Source organism: Caretta caretta, chromosome 26, assembly GCF_965140235.1.
Source record: "Caretta caretta isolate rCarCar2 chromosome 26, rCarCar1.hap1, whole genome shotgun sequence".
Taxonomy (NCBI): Eukaryota; Metazoa; Chordata; order Testudines; family Cheloniidae; genus Caretta; species Caretta caretta.
Genome location: NC_134231.1, coordinates 1,399,229 through 1,413,933, shown reverse-complemented (window position 1 = coordinate 1,413,933; position 14,705 = coordinate 1,399,229). Strand labels below are relative to the sequence as shown.

The following is a 14,705-nucleotide window of genomic DNA, read 5'->3' as shown; positions in this document are numbered from 1 at the left end:
GCAGCTTGCCACGCTGGCCAAACAGGAAATGAGATTCAAAAGTTTGCAGTTCTTTTCCTGTCTACCTGGCCAGTGCATCTGAGTTGAGAGTGCTGTCCAGAGCGGTCACCATGGAGCACTCTGGGATAGCTCCCGGAGGCCAATACCGTCGAATTGTGTCCACAGTAGCCCAAATTCGACCCGGCAAGGCCGATTTAAGCACTAATCCACTTGTCAGGGGTGGAGTACGGAAATCGATTTTAAGAGCCCTTTAAGTCGAAATAAAGGGCTTCATCGTGTGGATGGGTGCAGGTTTAGATCGATTTTACTCTGCAAAATTCGACCTAAAGTCCTTGTATAGACCAGGGCATAGTAAGCAGTTAGTTATAGCTATAACATTCCATTCAATCTCATATTTATTCACTCATTCATACACACACACGCACACACACACACACACGTTCTGCAAGGTTGTTATCATAGTTACCAGCCTTAGAGTTGCTTATGCCAAGCCACTGTCCAGGTGGCCTGGACATGAGGAGGGAGCAGGCCCTTGTCAGATGCACATCTGATGCTCCTGGAAGTTGGTTTGCAGAATCAGACCCCAAAGTTCTCACTTTCTAGAGTTCATTTTTATAGGAATTCCTTCCTATGCTAGTCTGTGGGAATTGCTTCATCATGCTGTTGCTGAATCAATCAGCAGATGGCACATTTCTGATGGCTCCGTGCTGCCAGATGTTATCTTGTTCTTTGGTTCTCCCATTCTTGAGGCTGTGAGGTGGATTCCAGTCTGCCATCCAGGGTTATTTCCACTTGACACCTTCTTCAGACGATGGACACTGGATTCTTAGGCTGGCACCACCCTGATCATTCAGTTGTTATCCACACCAAGCATCCATCCACATACATCTTCTATCTCTATTTTAATCACAATTGTTAACAAAGCGAGATGAATACAACACAAGGGCGGGGAGCCTCTGGGTGCTGTTGTTACAGAGTATTGCTTTGAGTCTCTCTCTGTGTGAGTAGTTGTTATTAAAAGAATTGCTTTGAGAACCGACTCTGTCTTAGAATGTACTAACACAATTAGCAGCTTGCAAGTTTCACACAGAGAGGGAGAGAAACAGTACCAAAAACCAAGAGACCTCTTAATTAGTAATACCCTGGAATTTAAACTATGGGGGATCAAACTCATTTGTGATTTTAATACAGAACTTCTTTAATATGATCCAACATGGGCCGTGAATGAACATAACTGAAAAAAAAACATGACCTTAAGTGTAATCCTTGCATGTCCATGAAGCACATAACTACTGGGGCAGGGATGGTGTCCCTAGCCTCTGATTGCCAGAAGCTGGGAATGGGCGACAGGGGTTGGATCACTTGATGATTACCTGTTCTGTTCATTCCCTCTGGGGCACCTGGCATTGACCACTGTCGGAAGACAGGCTACTGGGTTTGATGGACCTTTGGTCTGACCCAGTATGGCCATTCTGAGGTTCTTATGTGTGCCCCACTATGGCCTCATTCTCATTTGCAGGCAAGAGTAATCTGGTGGATGTGCATCAGTTTTCTCCTCATTTCAAAGATCAGTTTTCTGCCTTCCTTGCCCTGCTTATGGCCTTTATATCAATCTAATATGTGCAATACCTCACTCGTTTTCGGCAGTTTTGTTTTTCTAATGTATTGATCAATCAGATATCACATGTATCATTTTATTTTCCTTTGCTATTGAATTTTATAGGGATGTCACATGTGGAAAGTTAGTTTGTACATATCCAAGTCGCATTCCATTCACTAAAGAAAAAGCTGCTATCATTTATGCTCAAGTGCGAGAGCATGTATGTGTATCTTTAGATTATATGAAGCCACCCACAGAGACTGACCCTCTACTGGTTAAAGAAGGCACAAAGTGTGGGCCTGGTAAAGTAAGGAAATATTTTATAAGCATCTAAAATGTCAGTATGTATGTGGACTTTATAAACTTGTTAAGTTTTAGAAATATTTATCCTTTGGCAACATAGCTCAAGGTTATTCATTACCAATGTTTTATTTACTTACTCATTTAACACCAGAGGAAAATTTTCAGTCTGGAGTGATTATGGATGATTATTGTAGACCTTTAGTGTTAGCCGCATGACTAATCCCTGTGCCTTGTTTTAATTCACTATAATGTATTTTAAACTGTGTTAGAGAATTACTTTATTACTACTTAATCATCATTATTATTTGTTTTACAGTAGTGCCTAGAGGTCCTATTCACATTGTGGTCAGTGCTATTCAAACATATATAAAAAAGACAGTCCCTTCCACAAATTGCTTACAATCTAAGTAATTGTCATTAGGGAGCTGCAAAATAGTGTTACCCTAGTTAAGGGTACAACCATGATCATGTTCTAAGCTTGATTTTGGATTCCTCCCTCCACCAACATAAAAAGTAAAATCTAGATAGAAATGTGGTTTTAGAGTAGAAGATAATTGAAAAACAAATATTTACTAAAATAATAAGCAGTGGTACAACTGGAGGACAGAATTGTGGCCAACAGAGGCACTGAAAGAGGCCTGATTTATGAAGGAATTCAAGTACAATGTGACTCAATAAAAATTTGCTATCTCTCTCAAAAAACCCCCGCACCGACTAAACCGGAGGATCGGAGAGTAGCAAATGCGGCTTTTAAAGGAGTCTAGGTGTGATCCAGGGAATTGACAGACCTGTAAACTTTACATCTGTACCTGGTAAATTGGCTGAAATTAGATGGAATAGTAAAATATCTGGAAGATCATGAGATGATAGACTCTAACACTGTTTCTGCAAAGGAAAATCATGTCTCACCAACCTGTTAGAATTCTTTGAATGTGTTAATAAAGTAGTGGATAAAGGAGAACTAGCTGACACAATTTATTTAAATTTGACAAAGTGCTTCCCAAGAGACTACTAAAGATAATAAGTAGCCACGGGGTTTGAGGCAAAGTGTTGTCAAAAATCACTCCCACTTATAACAGCTTATAACAGCAAAAGTCTGCTTTTTCAGGCATAGGTTATTCCAACCCTCCTGAGTGAAATATACTTTACTGGCAAAAGTAAACTGGCACAGTTTTGCCAGTACAGGGACTGCATCTACAGCCGGAGCTTTTGCTGGTGTAGGCATGTCTGTCACAAACCAAAGCCTATCACTCTTCTGAACAGAGCTACGTTGAAAAAATGTGTAGTGTACACCTGGCCTAAAAGACAGGAAGCAAAGAGCAGTTTTAATCCCCGCAAAAGATTAACAGTGGGATGCCTCATAGTTCTGTATTAGGTCCAATTTTGTTTAATATATTTATTAACGATATGGGTGAGCAATGAAGTAGCAAATTTGCATATGACACAAAGTGATTTGTGGTAGTCAGGACCAGAGAAGACTATGAGGAACTTCAGAAAGACATAACCAAGCTATGTAAGTGGGCAACACAATGGCAAATAAAGTTCAGTGTTGGCAAATGCAAAGTAAAACATATTGGTGGGGAAAATATGTACTTCTGATACACTGTGCATGGTTCTGCATTAACTGTGTCAACTCAGGAAGGGACCTGGGCATCACTGGATAATTTATTGAAGACCTCTGCTTAATGTGCAACTGTGGTCAAAAAACTGAACAAGATGTTAGGATGCATAAAGAATAGGATGGAAAATAATATGGAAAATATTGTAATGCCATTATATGAACTGATGGTAAACCTTTATTTAGAATATTGTGTGAAGCATTGGTCACCCTATCTCATAAAGAATATTACAGAATTAGAGGGAATTCAGAGTAGGGTGATGAGTATTTAGCGGCAAGAAAAACTGTCATACGAAGAGAGATTGAAAAGATTAGGATTGTTTACTTCAGAAACGAAATTAATAAGAGGGGACATGATAAAAAAGATAGAAATTGAACACAGCCCAGAACAAAGAGTGATGCTAATCCATGCCACTGAGGGGGAGGCTCAGAGTCAGAATTCATGAAGCTCCTGAACGCACATGGGAGCTTCCTGCTACTGTACCCCATTATGGGGTGCAGCATATTCTTCCACACTTTTGCCCTGTGCACTAGTCTCTCTCCACAGATCACTGCAGAGGGGGTCTGAGGCCATGGCCCTCTTTCCCTTTTGGGGTGTACCCCAGGATTGCAAGGAGGAGGCAGTCCCTAGACTCTTTGACTCCCTTCCCCAACTCGGCATTGCAGGCAACTGCAGTTGTGTGTGGCCCATACTGGAGCTGTACAACAGAATAAAAAAGGCACCTTTTCTTCCTCCCACATCTCATGCACCCCCCCTAAGGGCAAAATACAAAGTGGCCCTTAGCAATGGACTCAGCAGCCTATGGAATATAAACTATACCAGAAGAGGGAAAGAACACCAGCAGTTACAGTAGTATTCAGTTTAAGAAAACCTATGTATTGACAAATCAAAATGCTTTTGCCTTGTTTTTCAAAGTAGAAACATACATGCCATTTGTAGATGTGGTTATTAACAGTATCTTTCCTGAGCATCCCTTCTTAATCTGCAACTCCTATAGGATACAGGCAGCAACAATGAAACTGGCTTCATTCTGCATTGCCAGTTACCTTTTGGCAAGCATTAGGGTATTTCCAGACAGCTGTAATATTTATGGCCTTTCCATCCTAGGCTTCTTTTCAGAGCATGCAGCAGATATACTGAATGCTAAGATTGTCGGACTCATTTGAATTGGAATTTTATGCTGTGGTTTTGTTTGTTGTTTAGGTTTGTATAAACCGCACATGCCAGTTCTATGCAGTCCTGGGATATGATTGTAATCCACAAGTAAAATGCAACGGTCATGGAGTAAGTAACAATACTGTTACTATTCTGGTGTTACTGCTTCTATTAATATTGTTCAGGAAGTTCTTTCTTTATAAAACCCCGTTTTGTAGTGTCTGTGGTTTGGCTGTAAAAGCCCTTCTGGGCTTACACTTGGGGTCCAGAATCACTATGCTACTGTCAGTTATTTATGGGAATAATTGAGTAAAATAATTTAAACCATTTTTCTTTCTCAGAACCAGTAACAAAATTAGAATGTGAGAAAGAGATTGTTATGCACAGTATAACTATGAAATGAATTGCTTGGGCAGATTAGTAAAAGGAAAAAAAAATAAAATAAGGGCCAAGATCTGTATCTTTGAACAGGAGGGAGCTGCACATGACCAAATTAGTGTAGATTTATAAAAAAAATTAACATGGCTGCAGACAATGGGAGGAACCATGCTGGTGTAGTGGATTGAGGACAGCAGGGAAAACTAGGAAGTCCCTGAGTTCTAATTTCAGTTTTGCCATTACCTTGGTGTTGACCTTGGGCAAGTCAGTCCACCTCTCTGATGCAAGGAATAGTACAGTATAGCATACTTGCCTCACAGGGGTTTGTGCTCTATATTTATACAGCTTTTTGAGGAGGTTAGATGCTGTCTTATTTTCAGCTCATTGTCTGGTGTATTTTCTGAAGTGTCAGACTATTCAGTAATATTTGGGCCTGATCGTATCCCACTAAAGTAAATGCAAAATTCATATTGATATCAGAGCTGATCCTGCTCCCACTAGCAGGTCTAGCTAGAACAAGGAGGTTGACAAGAAAAGTGTAATCTCAGAGCAGTAGTCTTCAACCTGTGATTCGTGGACCCCTGGGAGTCCGCAGACTATGTCTAAGATTTCCAGAGGGCTCTGCGCCTCCATTTGAAATTTTCTAGGAGTCCACAAATGACAAAAGGTTGAAACCCACTGTCTTAGAAGGTACCCAATAGTACTAATCTCTGAGGAAAACTCACTAAATGAGTAATTTTGCTACGTTCCCCTGTTTTTTCAGGTATGCAACAATAAGAAACATTGTCATTGTAATCCTGGCTGGAATCCTCCAGATTGCAAAACGAAAGGCTCTCCAGTGGGGGGAAGTGTTGACAGTGGGCTTCGATTTTTGGACTTTGGTTAGTAATCCAAGTAAATCTGGTAAATCAAATGCCCTACATCTCACTGACCTGAATTCAGAGATCTTCTCTAATGGAAAAAGAGTGGGGATATGATACTTTGGGGATGGGCATCTTAGAGAAGCATACCATCATAATATCCACAAAATCACACCACCAATGATGGGGGTAGAAAGAGAAAAACCTGTAAATTGAAATTCTATATTTTTGTGAAAAAAGAAAACATTTGTAATATAGGAAATGGGGAATTTGGTATATTTTTTGTGCTATGTGCTTACTAAATATTATTATATTACTACTGACGTTGCTGGGATTTTTTTAAATTTATTGAATTTTTGAGGTTCACAGAGTGTCCAGATATGTTCTAGTTTTTTTAATAAATACAAATAAATAAATAAATACTACTAGACTTCATTTGCTTAATGACATAGCATCAGATTCTAGTCTCAGTTATTTCTGATTTACACAGACACAGTTGAGAGCAGAGTCTGACCTATACTTATTAATAGGTACTACCATAATACAAATAAATAATAAGAATAGTGTCTGTGTTGAGAAAATGCTGAAGTATTGTATTATCTTATAAACAGATATACAGCCTCTGTTGGCAGATAGATGGCACACTGGGCTAATACACCAGGCTCTGAATCATCTCTCTCAACACACTGCTAGTTTCTCCAATTCAAGTCATATTGTACAATGTTTTTGAGATCTGGAAAGATATCTATCATCTGAGGATCAGACTGCATAGAAAAGCTTTCATAATCCCTGCCTGCACTCTGTCCACTTTAGTTAGCACAATCATTTTCTCTCTTTTGTCATTGTTAAAATTGATCCCTAAATATTTAAACTACAAAATTATACAAATATTCACTTTGTTTTGAAGTTAATTTTAAAATATAATCCATGACTTTGATTTCAAAACTGTTAAGTCTAAAGAAAGTAAAAAAAAAAAAAAAACTTTAGGGAATACAATTGCATGGAATTAAAACTTGCAACCAAAACTGAAACAGAAGCTGGATAAAAAAATTCCAGTGTTGGTGGTGAGGAGGGTCTGTGATATCCAAGCTTTCCTGGGTAATCCCCCATTTTACAGATCTTCTTCCTTTTTCTTTTCTGGTTAAGCATTGTCAATGTGCTCAGCCCTGTACAAGGTACATGAATAAAGATAATCTCTGCACTAGAGAGCTTTCAGTCTAGAAGGAGAAATTGGTGCTGCTGTGAATCTAAAACTTTTACCGAAGATGGTTATTGAATTCGACCTAAACCGCAGTATTATTATAATGTCAGGTTTTTTTCTAAACCATATAGTCTCAAATGGGGAGTCAAAATTTCACAAGCTCAATGTTAAAGTTGACCTGCAAAGGTTAAAAAAAAAAGGGGGGGGGGCTTGTGTCCTTAATTCTGCTTTATGATGTATAAAGAAGGTCTGGAATTGAATGTTAGTGTATAGTGGGTCTTTGTTTGATTTGGATTTTTTCCTTTTAATTTATGCCAAAAATTCAGATCTTACCAGCCTTGTTTTTCCTAGAAGACACTATTGATGACCAAGTACATTTGATGTCACAGATGTCAAGGAAGTGAAATATGATTGACTGGTCAGAAGTGACTCTATTCAAACTATTTAAAACTTTACTTCAAACACCTAACAAACATTCACAAGAAAAGCTCTTTTGTTAGTTATTCAACATCCTCCTGAGCTCCCAAAGCCACTGCTCTGGGTCCTACAAGTGAAACTTCCAGCAAAAACAAGGGAGAGGGACAGAAGACTTTATATTCCTGATATATCTAAGATAAAAAAAAGCAAGGGAAATATATTTCAGGCCTTTTGAAAGATGAGCTACTTTCTTGAGTTGGGAGCTATGTCAGATGCCCCTTTACGGAGAGCAGTATTACAATTTCCAGTCAGTTGATCCCACCCCATACCCTTTTAATTGGGTAGTAACTGCATGTTAATCTTCCAAGAGCAAGGATGTGCCTATGCAATTTCATGAACAAGAAAGGAAGGTTACTGGAGTTCCTCTGCTCATCCACACTCATGCACCCTACTTCACTGGAGTTTTCAATCAGGCTTACAACTGTGTGACTGGAACTAAAGGACGAATGAGTCTGTCAACTTTCAGTAACCTCAGTTCTGAATGCTAGGTCCTGAGGGTGTAGGGTGACCAGATGTCCTGATAAAATTGGGACTGTCCCGATTTTTAGTTCTTTGTCCTGTGTCCCGACCGATGCGCAGTCAGGATGCCATTTGACCCGATATTGCGGCTTTGACCACTCCGGCCGCTTTTTTTTTTTTTTTGCTTCCCCCATGTGTCCTGATATTTTGTCTGTTTCATCTGGTCACCCTATGAGGGTGGTTGTATGTGGTCCCAACAATTTTACTGCTCTAAATATTTATGCCACAGACTGTGGGTATGCAGAGGCAATATACTCCAAGAACTTCATTCCAGTAAGTAACCCTCATTTATTATTAAGCCATGACTATAAAGAAGATTCAGGAAATGAGTAAACTTGTACACAAAGTTATCACAATTTTCATTTTTTAACCAAATGGAAACAATATTTTATTCTAGAAAGGACTATATATGCTTTTATAATCTCAGATAACTTTCTCTCTCTCTTTCTCCTTATAAACGACACAGAATGATGGGAGTTGAGCAGCTTGGACTTGTGAAATCTGTTATGTGTTTTCCTTTCTAGATATGGTTTTAGAAAGAGCTGCCCAAGACACTTTGAAGAATTGGCTGCTGCTAAGTTTCTGTATCTTTCTGCCTGTCCTTGTTGGTTCTATCATCATGATTGTAAAATGGAATGAATTGAATAGATTCTGCTCAAAGGAGGAGGAGGAGTCACAAGCTGATGAGTAAATAATTTTTTTAACGTAATTAACTAATTCCAAGCCTTCATTTACAGATCTGGGATCTCTCTAGGCAGTGGTGGAGGTGATGAGTTCATGAGCAAGATCATGATGAATATGAGATGGTTGAATGTACAGTCAATGGTGTGCATTGGGAACTGTATGCTTTTACTTCTGAGACGGTTTCATAAGCATACACGTGAGCTAGGCAATAATGGACACGCTATGCTAAAATACACTGTTGCAGTAGAAAGGACAGTATCAGAAAAAACTGATTTCAGAAAGTCAGGCTTGTAGCTGTGTAAAAGGAGTTAAAGAAAATTGGTTTGAATTCAGTAATACTGGGGAAAATCACAATGGAAAAGGGAGAAATTAAATATTTAAGATACATACAATTGTGGCTCCATATGCCAGTGAAAACTAAAAAACTTGAAAGGCAACCAAAATCCACCAGTCTAAGTGGAAATGTGAAGAACAGTGTAGGAGACCAACTAAGGGCATTTAAATTGTATGAAGAAAGAGAGAAATGTGCAAATTAGTCTTAGAAAGATGGAGCCAAACTGTGTCTCTCAATCTACTGGCTTGGGCCCTTGTGCCTGTGCCTCCGTTTCAGTCCCATGTAAATAGGCTTGGAAGGATGAGATTTCACCAAACACACACCAAACAACAACAAAAATTTCCATCAATGGTAATCAACATTTGCCCCTAGGCAAAGTAAGGAAAATGATTGAGAAGTTATTAGACTGTGATTTAAAGGTATTTAATTTGGCTGTTTTGACATGTGATGACAATTTGTTTTAATGATCAGAAAGTTTGAAATTATTGAATCTTAGTGGCTGCTGTCATTAAATAATTATTGCCTGACCTCCACCATAAATTTCTACAACTGTGAAAATGTAAAGGAATTCAGATTGAAAAAAAATCCTTAAAACCCATAATATTGCACAACTGTGAACACTTAAATAGATAAAAGTAAACATTGATATTTTCCATCAGTTATAAAAAATAAAAATTTAATTCTGCCAAGGCTACATGTAAGTCATGGACAAAGGGGTTTGCACGACTGGAACCTGATGCAAGACAGGGGTCAAAATCAATATATGGCATTTTCATAATAAATATTTTTTTTTACAGAAATTGCACTTTAAAAGTCTTCCTGTCCTGCAGGAAAATAATGTATTTTATAGGAACTCTGTATTCGTCAGTAGAATTCATCTTTGATAGAAAGAAATTCTCTTCTGGATTGCTGGAATTTTAAAGAGACAGAATTGAATACACTCTGTAGTTTCGAGACTGTGAAGCATTTAATTTGTTTTAAATAATCTTCTCTCTCTCATTTTTTAACAATCTAAATCTAGATCAGAAGACTTGAGCCTGCCAGATAATCGAAGGTAAGTTTCAAATATGTAGCACACTCTCTCTCTCACTTACCATTTACACAAGTACTACACAAGTATTACACAAGTACTCCAAGACTGTAATCAGGGTTGGATCCTATTGTGTTAAGCACAGTTCAGGAAAGAGGATAAAACACAGATTCTCTGAGAAAGCTGGTCAGAAGTGGTGTCGTTTCAATACACACCAGTTTATTCTTCAAAATACGATCTACTCATTATGCAGTAGGTTTTTCTAAACGTCTGCTCTGGAATATCCATAATTATATTTGTATTGGTGAAAAATATAAACCTCATAATGCTATGGTTGCATATTTTTATAAATAATCAGTGGCATGCAGTGAATTTGATCAAGTCCATTTTGTTAAAACTATTTGTGCTCCTAATGCTAAACTAGACACATTAAGGAAATGCATAAACATAACCAAACAAACAAACAATCCCTTTTGAAGAGTCTAGCCTGGTTGTTCTATTTACTTGTTGTTGCTATATGCAGTGATATGTCTGTTCCCTTCCCCCACCCTCTGCTTTTCTGCCACAGTATGTAGGTAAAGAGCAACAGCTGGCAGAGACCTGAAGACTAAACTGGACCAGGCATAAACCGAAGCTAGGAAAAGAAGGCTGAGGTCCTGGTTCCTGGGGAAGAAAAAATGAGACTAGATTATAGCTGCAGTGACGTATTTTATAAGCTGTTTGCTTTTGGTGAATAAAATCTCGCTTGTCCATAAAGTGCAGTGTAGTTCGTGCCTTCAGGTAGCTCCCGGTGAGTTCTCCTGTGATCAATGGCTCCATGTTAGTGATCAATGGCTCCATGTTAGTGATCAATGGCTCCATGTCTAGTTGGCAGCCGGTATCAAGTGGAGTGCCCCAAGGGTCGGTCCTGGGGCCGGTTTTGTTCAATATCTTCATAAATGATCTGGAGGATGGTGTGGATTGCACTCTCAGCAAATTTGCGGATGATACTAAACTGGGAGGAGTGGTAGATACGCTGGAGGGGAGGGATAGGATACAGAAGGACCTAGACAAATTGGAGGATTGGGCCAAAAGAAATCTGATGAGGTTCAATAAGGATAAGTGCAGGGTCCTGCACTTAGGACGGAAGAACCCAATGCACAGCTACAGACTAGGGACCGAATGGCTAGGCAGCAGTTCTGCGGAAAAGGACCTAGGGGTGACAGTGGACGAGAAGCTGGATATGAGTCAGCAGTGTGCCCTTGTTGCCAAGAAGGCCAATGGCATTTTGGGATGTATAAGTAGGGGCATAGCGAGCAGATCGAGGGACGTGATCGTTCCCCTCTATTCGACATTGGTGAGGCCTCATCTGGAGTACTGTGTCCAGTTTTGGGCCCCACACTTCAAGAAGGATGTGGATAAATTGGAGAGAGTCCAGCGAAGGGCAACAAAAATGATTAGGGGTCTGGAACACATGAGTTATGAGGAGAGGCTGAGGGAGCTGGGATTGTTTAGCCTGCAGAAGAGAAGAATGATGGGGGATTTGATAGCTGCTTTCAACTACCTGAAAGGGGGTTCCAAAGAGGATGGCTCTAGACTGTTCTCAATGGTAGCAGATGACAGAACGAGGAGTAATGGTCTCAAGCTGCAGTGGGGGAGGTTTAGGTTGGATATTAGGAAAAACTTTTTCACTATGAGGGTGGTGAAACACTGGAATGCGTTACCTAGGGAGGTGGTAGAATCTCCTTCCTTAGAGGTTTTTAAGGTCAGGCTTGACAAAGCCCTGGCTGGGATGATTTAACTGGGAATTGGTCCTGCTTCGAGCAGGGGGTTGGACTAGATGACCTTCTGGGGTCCCTTCCAACCCTGATATTCTATGATTCTATGATTCCTTCCCACATGCACTGCACGGAGGGTGGATGTGTGACAGATTTGCTAACATAATGGGAGCGATGCACGTGTTAGCACTTGGCATCCCAACACAGACACCCCTGATGCTGCCCCACGCCTCCCAAACCCCCCCCCCGTTCTCCACCTCCCATACTGCCCCCAACGCCCCTCCACAGTGTCCCCACCTCCCAACATGCTTCCACACTGCCCCACAGTCCCCTCCCCACATGACCCTCAACACCCCTCCACACTGCCCCACGCCTCCCAACAACCCCACAGCCCCCTCCCCACATGGCCCCCAACACCCCTCCACACTGCCCCACGCCTCCCCACACCCCTCCACACTGCCCCACGCCTCCCAACAACCCCACAGCCCCCTCCCCACATGGCCCCCAACACCCCTCCACACTGCCCCCACCTCCCACACGGCCCCGACTGTCCTCCCCTTCCACTGTGTGTGTGTGTGTGGGGCGGGGGGGTCTCGGTCTCCGTCACGCGCTGCCCGCGGGCTCGAGGCCCCAGGGGCCGTTTCGCCGCCCGACCGTTCCCGGCTCCAACCGGCGCCGCCGGCCCCGCGCCATGGGACCCGTCCTGGCGCTGCTGCTGGCCCGGCTCCTCCCGGCGCTGGGTGAGACCCCCCCCGTCACTGCCCCCCGCCCTCCGGGACCCCCCCGTCACTGCCCCTCCGGGACCCCCCCGTCACTGCCCCCCGCCCTCCGGGACTCCCCCGCCCTCCGGGAGACCCCCCCGTCACTGCCCCTCCGGGAGAGCCCCCCGCCACTGCCCCCCGCCCTCCGGGACCCCCCCGTCACTGCCCCCCGCCCTACGGGACCCCCCCGTCACTGCCCCTCCGGGACCCCCCCGTCACTGCCCCCCGCCCTCCGGGACTCCCCCGCCCTCCGGGAGACCCCCCCGTCACTGCCCCTCCGGGAGAGCCCCCCGCCACTGCCCCCCGCCCTCCGGGACCCCCCCGTCACTGCCCCCCGCCCTCCGGGACCCCCCCGTCACTGCCCCTCCGGGAGAGCCCCCCGCCACTGCCCCCCGCCCTCCAGGACCCCCCCGTCACTGCCCCCCGCCCTACGGGACTCCCCCGTCACTGCCCCCCGCCCTACGGGACCCCCCACACCCCTCCACACTGCCCCACGCCTCCCAACAACCCCACAGCCCCCTCCCCACATGGCCCCCAACACCCCTCCACACTGCCCCACGCCTCCCAACAACCCCACAGCCCCCTCCCCACATGGCCCCCAACACCCCTCCACACTGCCCCACGCCTCCCAACAACCCCACAGCCCCCTCCCCACATGGCCCCCAACACCCCTCCACACTGCCCCACGCCTCCCAACAACCCCACAGCCCCCTCCCCACATGGCCCCCAACACCCCTCCACACTGCCCCACGCCTCCCCACACCCCTCCACACTGCCCCACGCCTCCCAACAACCCCACAGCCCCCTCCCCACATGGCCCTCCGGGAGAGCCCCCCGTCACTGCCCCCCGCCCTACGGGACCCCCCCGTCACTGCCCCCCGCTCCTGCGGGAGACCCCCCCCAGTCACTGCCCGCCAGGGAGAGACCCCCCATGTCACTGCCCCCCACCCCTCCAGGAGGCATGGCTCATGTCACTGCCTCCCTGGGAGAGACACCCCCACCCCTTGTCACATCCCCGGGAGAGACCCCCATGTCACTGCCTCCCCACCAGGGAGAGATCCCTTGTCACTGCCCCTGCCCCTCTGGGAGACATGGCTCATGCCACTGCCCCCCAGGGAGAGACCCCCCATTTAACTCCCCCTCCCGCCAGGGAGAATCCCTTGTATTACTGCCCCCGTCAGGTGAGACCCCCCCCTTGTCACATCCCTCCCAGGAGAGACCCACCCATGTCACTGTCCCCCTGCCAGGGAAACACCCCTCATGTTACTGCCCCCATCACTCTCCCCCTGCCAGGGAGACACCCCCCGTTGTCACATCCCCCAGGAGAGACCCCCCCCTTGTCACATCCCCCCAGGAGAGACCCCCCCCATGTCACTGCCCCCCTGCCAGGAAGACACCCCTTATATTACTGCCCCTGCCAGGTGAGACCCTCCCCTTGTCACTGCCCCCATCAATGACCCCCTGGGAGAGACCTCCCCCCCCCACTCAAGGAGAAAGACTCCCCCATGCCAATTCTCCTGCATTGCAGAGACCTATCCTGTATCACTGCCCCCTCCTTCCAGGGAGAGAGATCCCCATTTCACTGCATGGTCTTCTGGCAACTGCCCCTGCTTCAGGGATAAACGCTTCCGCCCCCCGGTGTCATTCGATATGGGTGGGTGCTGCGAGAGCTCTCCTGATGTCACTGGCTTCCTGGAGACAGACATCTCCATGCCGCTTCACCCACAGAAACATCAAGTCTGTCCCCGTGTCACTGCTCCCTCAAGAGCCACCCTCTGCACTGAGAAGCCCTCTGCTGTCCCTCCTACAGCTCCCCTATCCCTGACCCTCCAGCTAAGAGAAGAAGGGAGGGGCTTGGAGGTAAATTACCGGTACTCAGGGAGTCCTGTGGGTCCCAGGCCCTGGCAGATTTTGTTCTCTCACCCAGGGTTCATCATTATGTGTTCCAGGAAAGATATTTTGTGTTGCATATCTCCAAGCAGTGTAGAGCAACAGGCCTTAAGGGAGGTGACACTGTAGAACTGGGG

At 44.7% G+C, this 14,705-nt stretch overlaps 2 protein-coding genes across 6 annotated transcripts in view; both read left to right on the top strand.

Moving 5' to 3' along the window:
- The window catches only part of LOC125626267 (disintegrin and metalloproteinase domain-containing protein 18-like), a 42,860-nt gene extending 31,944 nt beyond the window's left edge, over positions 1–10,916 (top strand). The window contains exons 16-21 of the mRNA XM_048829023.2: positions 1,724–1,907; positions 4,726–4,806; positions 5,819–5,936; positions 8,637–8,799; positions 10,152–10,184; positions 10,729–10,916. Of these exons, the coding sequence (XP_048684980.2) occupies positions 1,724–1,907; positions 4,726–4,806; positions 5,819–5,936; positions 8,637–8,799; positions 10,152–10,184; positions 10,729–10,735 (586 nt within the window). The 3' untranslated portion in view covers positions 10,736–10,916. The remainder of the gene's footprint in view (positions 1–1,723; positions 1,908–4,725; positions 4,807–5,818; positions 5,937–8,636; positions 8,800–10,151; positions 10,185–10,728) is intronic.
- A 1,609-nt stretch (positions 10,917–12,525) lies between these two features.
- Positions 12,526–14,705, top strand: part of LOC125626411 (disintegrin and metalloproteinase domain-containing protein 32-like) — a 42,579-nt gene continuing 40,399 nt past the window's right edge. For 3 of the 5 annotated variants that reach the window (XM_048829341.2, XM_048829340.2, XM_048829339.2), the window contains exon 1: positions 13,630–14,538. In XM_048829341.2, coding sequence (XP_048685298.1) covers positions 14,329–14,538 — 210 coding nt within the window. In that variant the 5' untranslated portion in view covers positions 13,630–14,328. Of the gene's footprint in view, positions 12,658–13,629; positions 14,539–14,705 lie in introns of those variants that run through there. The other 2 variants (XM_048829343.2, XM_048829342.2) reach the window with 1 other exon arrangement.